At 55.9% G+C, this 17,299-nt stretch overlaps 1 protein-coding gene across 7 annotated transcripts in view; it reads left to right on the forward strand.

Moving 5' to 3' along the window:
• The first annotated feature begins 244 nt into the window (after positions 1 to 244).
• The window catches only part of IKZF4 (IKAROS family zinc finger 4), a 31,651-nt gene continuing 14,596 nt past the window's right edge, over positions 245 to 17,299 (forward strand). Inside the window, exons 1-4 of one of the 7 annotated variants that reach the window (XM_052810147.1) lie at positions 245 to 426; positions 8,542 to 8,596; positions 13,105 to 13,236; positions 15,003 to 15,107. In XM_052810147.1, coding sequence (XP_052666107.1) covers positions 8,557 to 8,596; positions 13,105 to 13,236; positions 15,003 to 15,107 — 277 coding nt within the window. In that variant the 5' untranslated portion in view covers positions 245 to 426; positions 8,542 to 8,556. Of the gene's footprint in view, positions 427 to 2,340; positions 4,441 to 8,541; positions 8,597 to 13,104; positions 13,237 to 13,384; positions 13,473 to 15,002; positions 15,108 to 17,299 lie in introns of those variants that run through there. The other 6 variants (XM_052810150.1, XM_052810146.1, XM_052810151.1 and 3 more) reach the window with 6 other exon arrangements.

Consider the following 17,299-nt stretch of genomic DNA (forward strand, 5'->3'; position numbering starts at 1 on the left):
GCTATCGGCTATCGATTATCGCCCCCGCTCAAGCACCCCCCCCCCCCTCCGCCCCAGGTCCATCGATGCCCTCGTCGCTCTCCCCTCCGCCTCGGCGCTCCGCTGCCCCTCCCTGAGTAGCCGGCGGTCGCTCGATGCGCCGGCGCTCGGCTGAGCCCCCCGTGCCGGCCCATGGCGGCAGCGCGGCGCCCCCCCCCCCCGCTACCTCCCGGCGGCTCGAGGGCGTCGGCGTTCGGCTGCGCGGCCTGGCTGCGCGCGGGGGCCGGAAGTGGCTCGGGGCGGGCGGGGGGGGCCCGGGCCCTCCTCAGGTGAAGCCGCCGCCGATGGAGCCGCCGCCGCCGCCGAGCCCCTGACCCCCCCCCCCGCCGCTCCCCCACCCCCCCGTGGCCGGGCCGGGCCGGGGGGGCCCCTTCCCGAGGCCTGCCGGTGAGAGGGGGGGGGCTGTCGGGGGGGGGGAAGCAGCTGGGCCGGGGGCCGCTGTCCGGGGCGGAGGGGGTCTGTCAGGGGGTGGGAGTGATCGGGCTGGGGGAGGGGGGGGTGTGACTAGGTTGGGGGGGGGGACGACTGTGTGGGGGTGGGGGGGTGATGGGGGGCAGTTGGGGCTGTGGGTCAGTCTGGGGGGGGGGGGGAGTCGCCGTGGGGGGTGGGGGGCTGCGGGAGGTGGCGGGGGTCTCTTCTGGGGGGGGGGACTGGCTTGGAGCGGGGGGAGCGTGAGCTCTTGCCTGGGGGTGTCCGCCTGCGGTGGGCTCGTGTCTCGCGGGGGGGGGGGGGGGGTTCGCGGTTTTGAGTGGGGTCTGTACCTTCGGGGGGGGGGGCAGGGAGCAGGAGGAGTTTTGGGGAGGTGTGAAGCCCACCCGCGGGGGGGCTGCTGTGGCGGCGGGTGCGAGGGGCTGCACCCCGGGGTGGGCCCCGAAATCTTCCCTGAGCCCCTTTCCCCAGGACAGCTGAGGGGCCGGAGCCGGCCCGGGATGCGGGGGGGGGGGGGGGGGTCCCTCCTTGCAGGGGTGCAGCCCTGAAACTTGGGCCACTCCGGAGGATGAGGGGGCTGGAGGAACCTCGCCTCCCTGGCTGGGACCCGGCTGTGGGGGACATGGGGGGGACCCCACCTCGGTGCTGGAGCAGCGCGGTCAGTGAAATGACGTTTCTGGGAGACAAGGGGCTTCACCGGAGGGACGGTGTTCGGGGCTGCCGCAGCCCCGGGCGTGGGGAGCCCCGCCGAAGTTCTTCTGCCTCTTCTGCGTCCCTCTTCTGTGGAGGGATCCTTCCCTCCCTCTCTCCCTCCGTGTTTGGGATCGTTTCCCTCCCCTCCCTTCTCCCCCTCTGTTTTTGGAACGTCAGGTTTTGCGAGGGGTGTTTTGGAGGACGTCGCTTTGGGGTTTTAGGGTGAGCCTCTTCCGAGCGCTTTTACCCCTCTGTAACACACCTGTGCTGGTGGCTCCAGGGTCAAGGTTGCTGCGGGCGCCGCTTTTCGGGTGAAGCTGTTGGCTCCAAGCAGAGTTTTCCCAACCAGCCTGTAAATGCCGGAGCCTCCTCTTCGGTTGTGCAACGGGGATGCTCAGATGCAGGGTTCACTCCCTGTTTTTGTGTTGCCCAGCCGGTGTCCCCCAGTACTCCCCTCTGCCCCCCCCTTACCGATTCTGCAACAGCTCTGGAGAGTTTCCCCAGGCAGGAGGGGCTGTGCCGTTCTCCCCCCTGCGCAGGGGGGGCACCAGGACAGGCAGCACGTGGCTCTGGCAGCTCCACGGAGCCTGCGGGGAGGAGCAGAGAGGGGGTACGAGTTCCCTAAAGCGTCCCAGGTGCTGTCTGGCTCCATTCCTGTTGAACCCCTCCTGACGAGAAGCTGCGGTGCCAACGACCGACTCGTTTTGCTGGTAGAGAGCAAGAATGCGTTTGTCATCAGTCCCAAACAGGGGCTTTGTGCCGATGCCCTGCCCTGGCACCCGGTGCCCCTGCAGGGATTGCCGAAGGGGACCCAGAGACCCTGGGGCACGGGAAGAGGCAGTGGCGGCTCTGGGGAAGCTCTTGGGCCGAAGCTGCTGCTGGCAGCCCGGCTGTAAACTTGTCTCTGCTCATGGTTGCTCAGCTGCTGGGTACGTGGGGCCTGCGCTGCGAGAACAGGGGGACTTCCTCGGGCACCGGCGCTTTGGACAGGCGGCATCCCTGCGCTGTGCTTTGTGCCCGGCGAGGCCGGTGTCCATGGGGCGAGGGCGGTGTTGTCCAGGAGGATACCTTCCCACCACATATCGGGGTCCCGGTTCAGACAAAACAGGGAGCATCTGCCTCTGCCGGGTCACACCCCGTGCCCCTTGGCTCAGGTGGAGGCTGTGCCTGGGGCGGTGGGGAAGGGTGAGCTGTGTCCTGCGGCAGAGCTGGCAGGGATGGGATAATGATTTTTGGCCTCATCTTGGCTTGTGCTTCCAAGGACTCAAGGAAACCTGAGCGGCCTCAAAGAGCCGACATGACAGACGGGGCTCGGGAGCCCTTGTGAAGGTGTCAGTGTTCGGAGGAGCTGGGGAGCCAGCGAGCTGCAGGGCTCCGGAGAGTCAGTTCTGTTTGCGCAGCAGCGGCTTGTGCTCCCGAGGGGAATTACGGGAACGGCGGGGGCCGACGTGGTCTCTGCGCCCGAGGACGGAGCGGGGTTATCCGAGGGCAGAGGACCAGGACAGGCGCGAGGAGGGAGCATCCAGCAGAGGATTAATTTTTCTCCGCTCTCAGTGGATCAGTTCCACTTAAAACGCGTGTGAGCGTCGTTAGGGAAGTCGGGCTGCAAACGATAGCGTTGAAAGTGCAGCACGGCTTCGCTTCCTAAAGGCCAGGGCATCTTTCCTGCTGTCTGTAACTGTCTGTCCATCCAAGTAAGCGCTGAAGAAGGAACTTCTCTTTCCTGCTTTCGCTGCCGGGGCAGTCTCCTGAAACGTCTTTTCATCTTTTGTAGGCTCAGCGTCATTGCTCACGGTTATTATTTATCCATGTTGTGGTGATGCCCAGAGGGCACAACACGGGTTTAGATGCTGAACAAAGACACGGTAGAAGACGGCCCTCAGTTTGCTTTGAATTAAAACTTCGCTGAAGTCGCTGAATCTCGGGAGCATGTTTAAGATGAGGAATTTTACATTTTACACTGTGCTGGTTTATAGTGCTTTTTCCGTCAGCAGGCTTTTAAACGAATTTATGTCAATGAGCAGGCAAGGCTCGTGTCCTGTCGTGTTAGCGTTAGGAGCGGTTCCAGCGGGGAGGAGCTTCTCCAGGCGGTGAATATTAGTGACAAATAACATCCCTGCTTCGATGGGAGACAGCGCTTGGCATCTCACCTGCCCGCTGCTGGACCTCGCTTCGATCGCTGCTCTGGCTCCTCAGACGGTTTTCTCTCTCTCTTCCCCTGTTTTATTTATAAAAAGGACGGAAATTGCAGCCGTGCTTGCTCAGTTCTTGGGTTAAGGCGCCTGAAGCGCAGGCGTTCTCTAGGAGATGGTCTCCAGTCAATACCCTGTGAGGTCACAGGGGATGATATCAGACCCATCTTTGTGGTTTAGGACCCCGCTGCGAGGCCGGGCTCATGCAGACGGCTGCAGTGGCCACGTCAGCTCTGCTGGTGTGACAAGCCCCAGCGTCAGTGCTTAGCAGTGGGGTGTAGGAAGTTTTTCTTCCCATCCCTAAAGCAGTAACCTAAGAATATTCCGGTTGCCTCTCTCCCACCAGCGCTGCACGGTGTTGCTTCGCTCCGGTGTAGCCTTGATTATAAATGTCGGAGGAGATGAAGGGTCTCGTCTCTCCCCAGCTCAGCGGTGAGGAGCTGTCAGCTGCTGTCCTCCAGCTGCAGCATTGCACTAAATCACTTTTTTTTTTTTTTTTTAGCAATGACGCTTCATCTTATTTAATAATATATTTCAAAATATGGAAACAATGGCAACTATTTTATAATGGATAAAACATGTCACAACCCTTTAATTTTTGCTTTTGAAAGGTGGCTCCGTTCACTTCTGCCTCTGTTGAACTGCTTGAGCCAGGGTCTTCCCCAGTGACAGCAGACACGTGGCAGAGCTGCTTTCTCGGCGTTGAAATCGGGGATGCTTGCGGGATGGGGGGGTTCTCCGTGAAAGCAAGGCTTTCCCCTGCACTGGGTTTTGAAGTGTTTCCAATGACACAAACTTTTGGGTTTTTTGAGCAGATGGTTTCTTCAGCGAGCTTCTGTTTGCAGCAAAGGTGGAAAAAAAGTCCTCACGTTGGAAAATAAATGGCAGCTAATGGAAACAATGGTTGGGAAAAAGAAACTGCGGGGACCTTTACAGCGCTTACTAATTCTTACCCCGACAGGAGGCCTGAAGATGTTCGCCCCGAGCATGTCTTCCCCCTGCACGTGCCACTTCTCTTCTCGCTACGGGCTCGCTGCTTACGGCGATGCCGGTCTCGCCAGCGCCGAGCCAAGCTGTCCCGCAGCAGGTCAGCGGGGAGATGGGAGGCAAACCTCACTACAGAGAGAGATGTGGTGGTGTTTGGGAGGCGTTTGGTGCAGCAGAAGCTGAGGAAGGCTGGGACCTGGGTGTCTGCGCACCGGGCGCCTCTTGGGAAGCAATTCCTGCCTGCGAGCCATGCTGCCGGACCAGCAGAGAAATGGGTCAGACTGAAGGGTTTTGACGTTTCTGGCTGGTTTCTGCTCGAGTCTGGCAGGAGCTGTGTATTTACCCTCTGTGGGGGCTGATGTTGTAATCTTAAAAATAATCTTGGTGTAATTGGGCTGGGGTGTCTTTTCCTGCCGTCGTGGCGTCTGGAGGTGGAGAAGCGTTTCACTGCTGGTGCCGAGCGTTAGGAGTCGTTTCACAGATCTTGAGGTATAACCAGAAGCACTGGGGAGAAATTAAGAGGGGAAGAAAATAGGGTGGCTTTCCAAACGACTGTGAGGCTAATAGGGGTTAAAACGGGCTCCAGAGGGAGCTGATGGGAGCCCTGCTTTGGAGGGTGTGTGGAAGCAGCCGGTGGGCTGGGCTGGGTGGGATCCAAGAGACTTTTCCCGTCTCTGGGATATTTCTGCCATCCCAGGAATAAGCAAAGCCCTGGCCCTCCTCCCGGTGCAGGAGGGTCACCCAGGCCTGGCCTTCTTCAGAAGCCTCTTGTTATTAGTGCAAAGGACATTCACAAATTTCATCATGCTGAAATGGAGGTTTTTTTAAATTGGGCTAGTTCTGAGGACTTTTTTTTTTTTTTCCTTGAGTGTTGCCACTTGGGGAAAAGTCCTTATTTCAGAGGGGAGGAGAGCATTGAGCAGCGCTGAAGGCACTCTGCTCTAATTTTAGTGCACTTCTCTCTCCGATTCCCAAGTTGACAATCACACCTGAAAGCTGGGAGGAAAGTCCAGAGACGGAGACGTGCTCTCTGCACCTGACGATCCAAAGCGTGGAGGTTTGTCCCCGGTCCTGGTCCTCACCACGCTGCCTGACCCAGACCTCCCTCCGGAGAGAGGACGAACGCCGTGCTGCGGGCTGGGGCTCTGCTCCGAGGGGGATTGGTGAGGGGTTGCCCTTCTTTGTGGAGATGGAGGGCGGCTGTTAGTGGTGCTGAGGGGGAGCTCGGAGGCGGCTGGTGTCGCTCCCTGTTGTGCCGGCACCGAGCGGGGACGAGCCGAAGCTGAGTCCTTGGAAGCAGCCCATTTCTCCCGGGGATGTGTTTTCACCCGGTCCGTGATATGGGGTTTTGCCAGTCCGGCTGCACAGCCTTTTTGCGGTGCTTTTCAAAATTAAAAGGACTCTGGGAACAAACGACACGCAGAACCATTTTCTAGCCAAAGGTTAATTATGGGCCATCGTTACTGCAGAGCTGTAGGTTCTTGCGAGCTAGGTGCTTTTTTTAATTTGCAATTTTGTAAATTGCAATTCCTGCTTGCGAAGGCCTCACGCTCAGCCAAAATTAAGGAAAATAACTGCTGACACGTGGCTCGGGGCTCCTGAAATGCTCCCAATGTTTTTCTCTGGGTCCTCTTTTAAAATACAAAGGAGCGAGGAATCAATCTCTTTTATTGCACATCATTCCGTTAACATTAATGAGACCGCGTGCATGAGTAGGAAGTAGGAGTTACAGAACTGGCTCCTCAACTCAATTGTGTTTGGCTGATTATTAGCTGATTACTTTGAGGGAAATTAATTTCTCGTTCTCACTCCTCGCTGTCTGCTGCCTGTGGTTTAGGGAGGACACCGGGGCCCTGCTTGTCCCTGGCCTCAGCCACGAGCCTGGGGTGGGACGGGTCCCTGGGAGGCGGCAAGGGGTTTGGGAGGGGGCGATGCTGGCAGCTTTCCATGCTGTGTGTTCACCTGTGGTGCGTGTCGGACCATCACTTGGTGCTTGTTTGTTTCTTTAATTTTGTATTTTCAAGGGCTTCTGCAGAGTACAGGAGAGAAAGGGCTTTCTAAATAAAATTGATTTTTATTAGCGTGTTGCTGTGCCCTTTGTGCAAAGCAGACAGATCTCTGAGCGGGTGTGCGTAAACGCAGAAAAGCAAAATTACGAGTTCAACAAAAATAAAGCCGCAGGATGCATTTTAAACCACAGTTCCTGTGTAACCCAGTGCTTGAGAGAGAGATTTCAACCTAAATTATTTTCATCTCATGAAATTAACGGCCACCGTGGGGTGGGAAGGGGAACTCTGAAGTGCTTGGCTTTTCCTTCGCTGCCCAGGCTGGGAGACTGCCATCCATGCCAGGGTGTCCTCCTCCGTCTAGGTGACACAGGTGGCAGGGAAGGGAATAGCGGAGGTGTTACGGCACTAGCCCATGTGCTTCCTTATTCTGCGCAGCCCCTATAACCAATGTAAATTCCCACGGTACCTGTGGCAGCCCGGGATACGAGGCACTTTTTACGTGCAGATTTGGAGCAGGTCTGGGAGTCTGCATCCTGCTGCCGACGGGGAGATCGGAACCGGGTGTCTCCATCTCCCCGGTCAGGCTTCGGGACCTGCAGCACCGGGATCCTGGGTACCAGTGATGGAGGGGGGGGTCCTTGCCTCGCTGGCCTGTCACAAAACTGCACGGGGACGGCTGGAAAAACACCCTGGGTGGGACCTGCCACAGGGTATCGCTGGGCTGGACTGGGTGTATACCGGTATACTTTCAGCTGCTGAAAGCCTCCCCGAAAGCAGCGAGCCCCTGTGTGAGGTCTGCAGTTAAGTGGAGCACGGTGAGAGCATTTCTTCTTAATTAACATCAAGCAAGTCATCAGGTCCGATGGGGTGATAAGCCCAGCCTAATGTGCCTTGTCTGCATCTGTACGTATCTCGAGTGGTGTGTTGCCAGGAGCAAGACTTGTGCAACTTGGTTCATTCAAGAAGCAGTTATTGTTTAAAAATCTGCTTTTAAAAGGAGCACCCTCAGAAGGGAGCGACTGATTTCTTTGAGCCTGGAAAAGGTACCAAGGTCCCCTAGAAAGCCTCGCTGTCTGCAGTGTATCGGCTGCTCGAGAAACAGAGGGGGAAATGAACAGCGTTGCTGCTGCTTGTGTGTGCTCACAATCTGCAAATCACATTGATTTTCCTTCTTAAGGAGACGATTCATCTCCACAAATTACCGCTTTTTTTAATTGTTCTCTGCAGCAAACGCTCCGTTTCCGACCCTATCAACTGCCAATTAGAGCCTGCCCTAAACAGCGAAACTCCTGTTTCTAAAACTGGGCTCATTTTGTTTTTTAAACAGCCAGTGTAATTGACAAATAAAAGTCATTTGAATGTATAAAATGTTCATTATCTCCGTGGGGTGCCGAGCAGCAAAATATAAGGCAGATTCCCTTTTATTTTGGTGTGGTCGTTGGAACGGCTGTTGTGAGGCTGCTCGGCAGAGCGTGGTACGTTAGCATTCGGTCTCGTTGCCCAAAACCCCGATTCTTTTCATTGGTAAAATGAAGCCAAGTGCTTTGGCTATGCACGTCCCACGCTCAAGACTTCATTGCCCTGCTGCCGTGTCTGGCGTGAGCATGTTGGTTCCCAGCAGCAGCCCCTCGCCAGAGTGGGAGAAGCAAATTGCTGGCCCACCTTGCTTCCTGGGGCTGTGGCAGTGGCTGTCCGTCCGTCTGGACCGGTGACTCTCCAGCTCTCAGCTGTCCCGGGGGAGCTGGCAGCTGCTCTTCCTCTGTCTCTGCCCGCTCCAAGTGTCCCAGGTTTGGCTTTAAGAGCTAACACCGTTTCCCATGCATGCCACAGAGCTGCGGTGGTGGTGGTCTGCGTGCGGGGGGATGAAACCCTCCGTGTTTACTGTGGCGTTCGTCCGCAGCATCGCAGCTTTGCTGCCGGGACCACCGCTTGCTGCTGGTGTTGGCATTCACTTTCCAAGAGGAGTGCCTGGAAAGCACTGCTCGGATATGGGAGGATCAGTGTAGTCTGCTGGGGTTGATGGTGAAGTCGGTGTTGACGGTGTTAAGCCCAGGGCTGCAAAGCAGCCTTAAAGGAACTTGGGGTAGAGTAACTCGTCTGCTCCGAGAAGCTGTTGGGCAGTTTTACTGGAGGAGGAGAGTCCGAGCAGCTTCTGGAGACTAACTCTGACTGAGCTCTGCTTTCTCTTTCAGCAAAGTACCTTAACGATGGATATAGAAGACTGTAATGGACGATCTTACATATCTGGTACGTCTGCTCTTGATTTTTGCCAGCTATTTTGGGTTGCTAACATTTTAAGGTGCTCAGTCTCATCCTCTGGGTATAAGCTGTCCTGTGCTTGGCTGCTTTGCCCGAGGCTGTGCTGCTGTCGCCATCACAGATTAAGCATTGAGGAACAGTATTCAGAACATCAGCCTGTTTCATTAAGTATCTGAGAAGTGTTAAAGCCCATGGCAGAATAAACAGCTAACTGAAAAAACGGTACCTAGGCTGAGCCTTGGTAGTTTACGCTGAAGTTTATGTGCCTGTGTCTTCACTTGCTGAGCCGGTGGGTGGCTGCTGGCACGCCAGCGGTAGGTGAAGTTTCAAGCCTAGCTGCAAGCCGAAAGGAAAATGTATTTCCCGCGATGGCTGTGCAGTCCCAGTGCCGAAAGGTCTCGGGGAGGCTGGTCATTCCTTCAAGGCTCCTGGCTGTGCTCATGAAACGGGTGGTTTAGTCCCACTCTCTGGTACGCTGAATGCGCGATGCCAAACCCACGACTGGAAGCAGTGCGATATTTAAGACCCCCGCAGGTGATCTCAGCTGTGCGCCTCACCAAGTCCAGCGCTGTTGTCTATCGGTGTGCGTTAAGATTAAAACCAGGCTGAGTTCCAGACATAAAGCCATGAAATGTCTGTGGGGAGAGGGGGAGGCAGCGTGGGGCTGGCGTAGATCTGGGTGCTGGAAGCTGCTGGCGTGCCAGACTGCTCCGTAACCGTCGGGTTCGCACGGACCGGAGCTGCCGTGCAGGGGGTTGCAGCCCCAGTGACCATCTCCAGAGGGGACCCTGGTGGCACTGGGGGGATTTAGATTATCTGGTGGCCTGCAGAAACCTGGCTTGCAGCTGGTATGGGCTGTAAGCGAAAGCTGGTTTGGTGGGATTTGTTCTTATCTCTGGGGGACTGGTGTTTGCAGTGTGAAAACACCTCAGTTTGTCCATCTTTGCTCGGGAGAAGGGGGGGATTAGAGTAAGACCTGATGTAGATTTAGAAGAGGCAAAGCCAGAAGAAACTCTCGCGATTACCTCATCCGGCCCCAGCGACATGAGAGGCAGGAGGACATCTCTGCGCGAGCCCTGCGAGCTGGGGGAGCTGGGGGGTGCTGGGGATGAATGGCTCAGCAGGGATGAAGGTCAGAAGTTGAAGTGCATTGGAAGGGAGAGAGGACCCCGGCTGTTCTAACGAGCGGTTGCGGTGGCCGGGACTTGGTGCATTGACAGAGCTGCGCAGGGGACCTTGCACAACGCCCCTTTGCATAAATCATGTTACATGTTGCACGTCCTGACAAAGTTCATCCTCGGAGTTATTGTGTGCTCCTTCTTTCTATGAAGATTTCCTCCGATCCCCGGAGGATCCCTGCTCGGGTTAGACGCTTGGCTCTTCTCAAGGCGCTCGCTGCAGTTTGCTGCTCGGGTTTTAGTTGCCAGAATGTCTCCACTAAATAACAAAATGCTTCCCTGAAGCTGGCCGATCGCACTGTGCCAGGGTGGCTGCCTTCTGAAAGCGGCTGCTTTCTTAGCTTCGCTCAGCTTTCCTCTCAGCAGAACCGCGTCCCCCCGGCACTCGCCGCCATCCTCCAGCAGAGTTTGGGGGTGTGTGGGTGTGCTCGGCGCGGAGGTCCACGTCGCCTGCAGAGCTGTGGCTTTGCTTTTCCTCGGGGAGTTCCGTGGGTGAGCCTCCCCCCTTTCCCCATGGTCCCTGCGGCAGGTCCATGATTCCCCGCGAGCGTGGAGGTGCTGCAGCCCAGAAAGAAGGTCCAAAAAGAGTCAACGGAAAAAGCCCGTCTCCCTCGGTACAGCCTGAATCCCTCTTGGGGTGCATGTGAGCTTTCAGTGCTGGAAGTCCTGGGGGTCCGAGGTTTAAGCAGCTCCTGGAGTTTGGAGGGAAGGGGAACGGTTAAAGGACAGGAGAAGGGAAAAGCAGCGTTACCGGAGCTCTGCGGGCCGTCCTGGCCAGGGTGGACTTTCTTTTTTGAGTTCCCTGATACTTATGGAGCAAAGCCTATGCTGCCCAGCCTACCTGCCTGGCCTGGGGGTCAGAGCAGGCCTAACGAAGATCAGCTAATCGTCAGGGTCAAGGCCTGCCAATTAGCCGCTTCGGGTCGCTGAGCTGCTGTGGATCTGAAATGACTAGAGGAAACAAACAGCAGAGCTCTTGAAACTGGTTTCTGTGAAATATGTTTAATTAAACGAACGCTTAAAAAAGAAAAAGTTCATGTTCGTCAAATAGCAAGATAACCGAAAGCCCGGAAACTCCTCGTGAATGTGAAATACTTTTTCTCCTTTGAATTCTTCACAGGAAAATAAGTCAGTTTTGAAACAGCTCTGGTAGAGACAGAGTCGTTACCACAGAGGGGGTAGGAACAAGGTGGAGGCGGGCAAGAGACCTCTCCGTGCTGCATGCCAGTTGCTCAGGTGGCACCTCCATGGGCTGTAAGTCCTTCTGTAGATGCTTAACCCAAAGAAACAGCGTTCGGATCGTGCAGATAACGGCTTTGCTGCTCTTTGCTTGTGTCGGTCCTGCGTGCTGGGCAGCATTGCCATTTTGCAGATAGTAAAGAAGGGCTGAGCACCTTGGTCTGTCCAAGCCAGCACAGCCCTGTGCAGAAGAAAGCACCAGAGCAGCCTCACCAACCACCTCATCCCAGACCAAGGATGCCCCGTGCGGGCAGGGTGGGATCGGGTCCCCGTCCCACTGCAGTTTCCCGCAGGATCTGGCCCTCCCTCGCTCCCTGGGATGGCCGAGCACCCTCAGAGGTCTGCCTCTGCTTCTTTTGCCTGTGTATGTGCATGTCAGAGGCTAATGGAAGACAGGGGATGTTTTCAGGCTGTCCTCCCGCCCCAGCTTTGCTCCTCAAAACACCCCAGGTCTCCTCCATTTTACCCTCTTTTATTTGGATGCTGGGCACCTGAGAACAGGGTTAAATGCTCTCAGCTCCTTGGATAACTGGGCTACAGACAGACGAACTGTCTCTTGCCTGACGTTCAGGTTTCCATTTGTTTTTTTAGAGCAAATGAAATGTGACCCAATATTTCCTGAAATCTCAAGTCTGAAAAGTTATCAGAGAGGGAAATTGCTGAGAGACCGTCGAAACCAGGCGCTGGTTGCTCCCAGGGGTGGGATAGTGCTTCAGCTCTTGCTGTCGGCAGCGGGCAGCCTGCCCACCTTCCCGGGGCTCCGAGCCGCTCTCAGGAGCCATTATCGGGGGTCCCAGTGTCAGACCCCCTGCTGCACAGAGGGGAAAAGCCCCGTCCCCGGTGGGGGGGGGGGGTGATTTTCTGGCAGAGGGGGTCCTGGCTGAGGTCCGTGCGGCTCTGCGTGGGTTTGATAGCGATCCCTCCCAGGGGAGCAGAGGCTCTTGGCAGTGCAAAGGTTCGCGCTGGCCTGACCCCTGTTTCGGCGAGGGCTGGGTGCCAAGGATCAGCTCAGTTATCCCTTGGTGCTTCCAGTCAGACGGAGATTGGGGATCCTTTGGGATAAGAAGGATCCTTTGGGATCTGGAGGATGAAGCTAGCTGGCAGAGGAGCTGAGCTTTGAGCTGAAAATGGGATGCTGTGCCCTGCCTTTATGCTTGAAGGGACCGAGGAGAAATTAACTTCTTCTTTCTCTTTAATGTTTAACTTAAATTCTAAGTGTGGGTTTTTTAACCTTTCTCCAGTACATCGGAGATTGGCAGTAGCTGGGAACAGGTTGTAAAACAGTGCAGTGGGGTTCTTCCTGCTGTCAGCATCACCTGGATGCTTTGTTAGTGAGCCCTGATCACATCTTCAGGGTTAAACCTGGGACCAGGAAGGGGGGTTTTTTGTAGGACGGGAACTGCACGCCAAGGTAAGCTCACCTGGAAACTCTGCCTAAAAACATCCTTGCAGCTTGAGGCCATGGTCTCGTGTGTCATGACTGTGGGCTTTGGCTGTTTGATACGGATACGCTTGTGTATGCAGAGTGCTGGGAAGGTGTGAAGTGCCAGTCTTCTGGGCTGAGCATCTGCTCCAGAGCTGCCTGGCTCTGGCGTGCTCTGGGTCCGGACACACCGGATGGCTGGGGGAGCTTAATATGAGACAGTTTTGCTCCATTTCTGGAGCTGAGGACCGAGGCTTTGGTGTCCCCATCCCTTTTCAATGCAGGAGGGTCAGAGCCCAAATGAGCCATTGCTGACTGTAGGCTGATGTTGGGGACGATGCTATTCTCCCTCCGATCGCTGGATCCTGTATTTCCCACCGATACGATATTTCGGGTCCTCTGCCTGGTCGCTGATCCCCCGGGCAGCCGGCTGCCTTGTGAAGGCAGAGCAGAGATCCCGCAGCATCCCTGATCCCCCATCCCCTGCCCGCTCCCTCCTCTCCCTCCTTAGAGCATCGTCCCCGGCTGGCTCGGCGCAGCTCCGTGCTTTCCGAAGGCCACAGCCGCGTGTCCCCGAGCCGGGGAGAGGCACAGCCCGGGTTCCCGCTCGCCATGCCGCCTGACTGTAAAATGACGGTCGTTTCCCTCGCTTCCAGGAATCTGCTCTTCCTGGAAGGTGAGTGGCTGCGTGCGCCCTGCCAGCGACGCAGACATGCACACGCAGCCTGGGCTCCAGCGCTGTTTCCAAGGAGTTGGCTGTGATAACACTCCAGGGTATCTCCAGCAAGGTAGAATAATGCGAGTTAAACGGGAGCGGCGGGGGGGAGGATCCTGAAATAACTCGGTGCCGTCTCTGCTCGCTCTCTGTGCGCGGAGGAGAAGGGGTGCAGGGGGCTGTGCTGGGCAGAGGGACTGACTCTGGAGGGTGATTTATAGGTGTCTAAAATCCCCTGTGCTGGCAGGGAGGAGAGGGAAGGAAAGGCCTGACCCCCCCGAGATGCCCGTGGAGGTGAATATGAGTGAGGTAGGCTCAGGATGCCGCTTGTGATGTACCGAGACCCTTTGAGAGGGTCGGTCTCACCCCACTCAGCGTCTGTTTGGTTTTCGGCCTCAGGATGTGCCCCCAGCCTGCAGAGTAACATGGGGCTAGTTCCTTCTCGGCAGCAGGGTGCTTTCCTCCACCGGGCTCGTTGTTCAGCCTTCTCATTAACCTCTTCTGCTGTGGCTGGCAGTGCACGTAGGCTTTGCGTGACTCAAACTCGCTGGCAGCAGCTTGCCAGGCTCACCGAAGTGTGGGGAGGGGAGAGGGAAAGGTCCTCGAAGTCTCTCCCACTGTGACCCCAGGAGGAAAGAAAACCTCTTTAAAATGCTGCCGCGGGGAGTTGGGGAGGGTGAGGATGGTGCTGGGGTGTCCCAGCTTGGTGTCAGTTGAGCAGCGATTTAGAAGATGCTGTCTCACCGAGGGCAGTTACCATAAATGATTCCCATGCTCAGCAAGGCTGATGAGCTCAGCGTCCCAGTAGTCATCAGACAATGGGATGAACTGGGCTTGGGGAGCATCGAGTGAAGAGTTTCTCCAGATGCAAGTATTTAGAAATAACATTCCCAGCTGTGCTGAAGGCGTTCACGGAGCTTCTGCACTTTCCATCGTGAAACTCCGCTGTCCCCGTCCCCACAGCATCGCCGAGGAGCGGCCGCTGCAGGCAGTTGCCCAGCTCTTGGGTGCGCGGTGGGGAGGGCTGGCAGGGGACCGGGGGTTTTCTGCGCGCTGGCAGACAGCAGGTCTTGCCGGAACAGAAACCTGCTAGCCCCCGACGGGGAAAAAATGAGTCTAGCCTGCAGCGCAAATGCCTTGGGCTCGAGATGATCTGGGCTTGCTCCTGGTAGGCAGCTGTATTGCTGAATTAGCTTTCCAGTATGAATGGGCAAGGGCCTGTTTCCAGGGACTGCAAGGGTCTGTCCGGGGTGGGCTCGGCTTCCCAGGGACGTGAGTATCTGCTTGGGAATTGTCAGTTCAATAGGGACTGTCGGGGAGGGGGATCCCTGTGCCTGGCAAAGGGACCCGCTCACCCGGGCAGAGCAGTGGGGTCAGCCCGGCAGATCAAGGCATGGGTCGTTTTGGTGGGGGATTGATGCTTGTGCGGGGGGGTGGCCTGGCCCCCTCACTGCAGTGCCAGCCAGAGCTCCCTCAGAGCCCTCCAGCGTAGCCTGCCGACCCCTTTCCCCTTCTGCAACCTCTCTGCAAGCCAGCGAGTTGAGCAAAGTGTGCTGCTGCCGTCGGCAGGACGCTGGCTTGGGGCTGTTGTGTCTGAGGAGGTCACAGCTGGAGGACTGTGGTCCAGAAAGCACCAAGCTCCTGTCTAATCCCGTGCTGGTGTGCGTGGCAGACAGTGTTGTTGGGGTAAAAGCTGTGTCCTCAAGCCCCCCGAAGGGCCCGTCAGCAGCCCCCTTCCAAAGCAGAGGTGCTGGGAAGAGGGCTTGGCGGGGTGAAGCCAGTGGGAGCCCACAAGCCATGCTTCAGACATCACTCACTTGTGTTTCCCTCCTCCCAAAGGTAGCGGGGATTCCTCTCTGGAGAAGGAGTTCAGCTCGGCGATCGTGGGACCCACAGTGAGCACACCCAACAGCCAGCACTCCTCCCCGAGCCGCTCTCTCAGTGGTGAGTACGCCAACTTAACTGAAAAAAGCCATGCCAAGGTCTGCCTGTGTTGTCCCCAAACCCTGCACTCTCTCAGGCGTGACATAAATTTTGACTTCCCGCTGTGACAGATTTCTCTCTGAGTCTGACTCTTTGTTTTCCAACCGAAGAGGATAAAACCCTGCTTTGGTCTCCGTGCGGAGCAGCTGCCCGGTTACTGATCCTGGGCACCGGCTGTTGCTGAGCCCGGAGTTTTTCAAATGGGCTGTGGTGATGCTGAGGACTTGGGGTCTTTCCTTGTTGTGAATTTCACCTTGACTTTCAAGCAGCTGCGTGTTCCAGACTGTTAATGATTGCAGCTATGGAGGGGCTGCAGAGCCATTGGTTGCTTTGGAATAAGTTATTTTTTATATCCATCTAGATGGCTGTGTGGAAAATGAGAAGCTGCTCCGCTTCCTCTCGTGTAGTAGCTGGGGCAGGTGGGAGTCCGCGGTGTGCACAGCAGTTCACGTAGCAGCAGAACTTTGCCTCTACGTGAATGAGTCTGTTGGGAAGGTATTTGTGTAGCTGCGGGAGGTTCAGAGAGCCCCTGGGCATGTTCGGATACACCGGGAGTGCCACGGGGTGATGAAACACACCACCAGCTCCCAGCCTTCACCTACCCCTGGCCAGTCTGTGCCATTTTGTTCAGGCACCGGCTTTGCCATTGTGTCTCTCCGTCCTTTCTGCCTGCTCCCCCCCACCAAGAAATGAGCAGAAGAGGGGAGAGGCAGCGTGCTCCTTGGGGAGCTCCTCTTCTGCCAGCTCTTGTCAGCTCACCATGGCACTGCAGAGCAGAGCGGGTGTGTGCCCCCTGAGGTCTTGCCTGGTCGTGCCTCTGCCTCCATGTGCTCTTGCCTGGCAGAGTGCCGTCGGCCGAGCTGGTGGCTGGCACCTGACAGGGAACTAATCCAGAAACGGGACTGGTGTGGGGAATCTCCTGTCCACAACATGAAGCTTTCCATCTCCTTCCCTGTCTACTAATGGAATTCTTTGCTTTTTATTTGAAATGAATGAAACTGCTTTTTCAGTTATATTTAAGAACCTCCCCCAGAAAATAGGTCTGATTTCAGAGTTGCCACAGTCTGTCCCTCGTCCTGGCATGCCGTCCGCTCCCGTTGCTTGCTGTGGTGATTGACGAGAAACGTGACATTTCCCTTGTGCGTTGAGGAGTGGCGTGGCCCTGGATGAGCTCAGTACGGCTGGTACAGGCTTAACTTACATCGCAGCCTTCTTGGGGCAGCAGTCAAGTTTCCATAGGCCCTACATGCCGTTAAGTCATGTTGACGCATGAAAAGAAGGAGCGCTGAGACAATACAAGTTGGCAAGTCCCGCTCCGAATTGCACTCTCGGTGTTCAAGAGCCAACAGTTGGGCTATCTCTACCGGATTGACTCAACCAACACCAAAAAGACCGGCACTGCTCTGATCTTCCCTCTCTCCTGGCTTCTAGCATGCAACTGCTTATTGCTTTTCCATAGCAGAGAAACTCCCTTGTAATTTATCCCTGTGGGCTTCCAGCAGTTAGGTGCTTGGGACACCTCTGGTTAGGCCCTGGCGTTTGAAGGTTGCTCTTTCTGAACCAGGATAAAATAAACCCAAAACATGACGTTTTCAGAAGTGGTAATGTTATGAATTAGCTCTGTTGCCATTTTTTCCTTTTATTACTTGCTATTTATTTTACATTTGCCCTATAAAAACGCTTAGAAGCTCTGCAAAGAAATGAAATCTTAGCTTTTTCGCAGAGGACAGTTCTGAGAGGTAACACAGCCTTTTCGCTTGATCAGAAGCAAAAGGAATTGAGCACGTGGACTGACTGAAAGGACAATAACGATCCCTTCCCCTTTAACAGCAGGATGCTAGTGATGGTATTGCCTCTGATCTGACTTGACTTCACAGCTGGTTCATCCAGCAAGCATCATGCCCCAGAGGAGCAAGAATATTATATAACCTGTTCTGCCAGCAGAGACTTCTCTCCAGTGAGACCGGACTCTGCATTGGTTCTGAAAGGAGAATTACAGAACAATAGTTGGCGTCCCTTCTATGCCCAGGAAAAAAATAAGTCCCCAGGGGAATGGGAGAAAAAAAAAAAAACAACCAGAAAATCACAGTGCAGCAAACGTCAACTCATCCAGGCAGCTCCCGCCACCGAGAGAGGAGCTTTTCACTTCGTGT

The sequence above is a fragment of the Harpia harpyja genome, chromosome 15, assembly GCF_026419915.1.
Source record: "Harpia harpyja isolate bHarHar1 chromosome 15, bHarHar1 primary haplotype, whole genome shotgun sequence".
NCBI lineage: Eukaryota > Metazoa > Chordata > Aves > Accipitriformes > Accipitridae > Harpia > Harpia harpyja.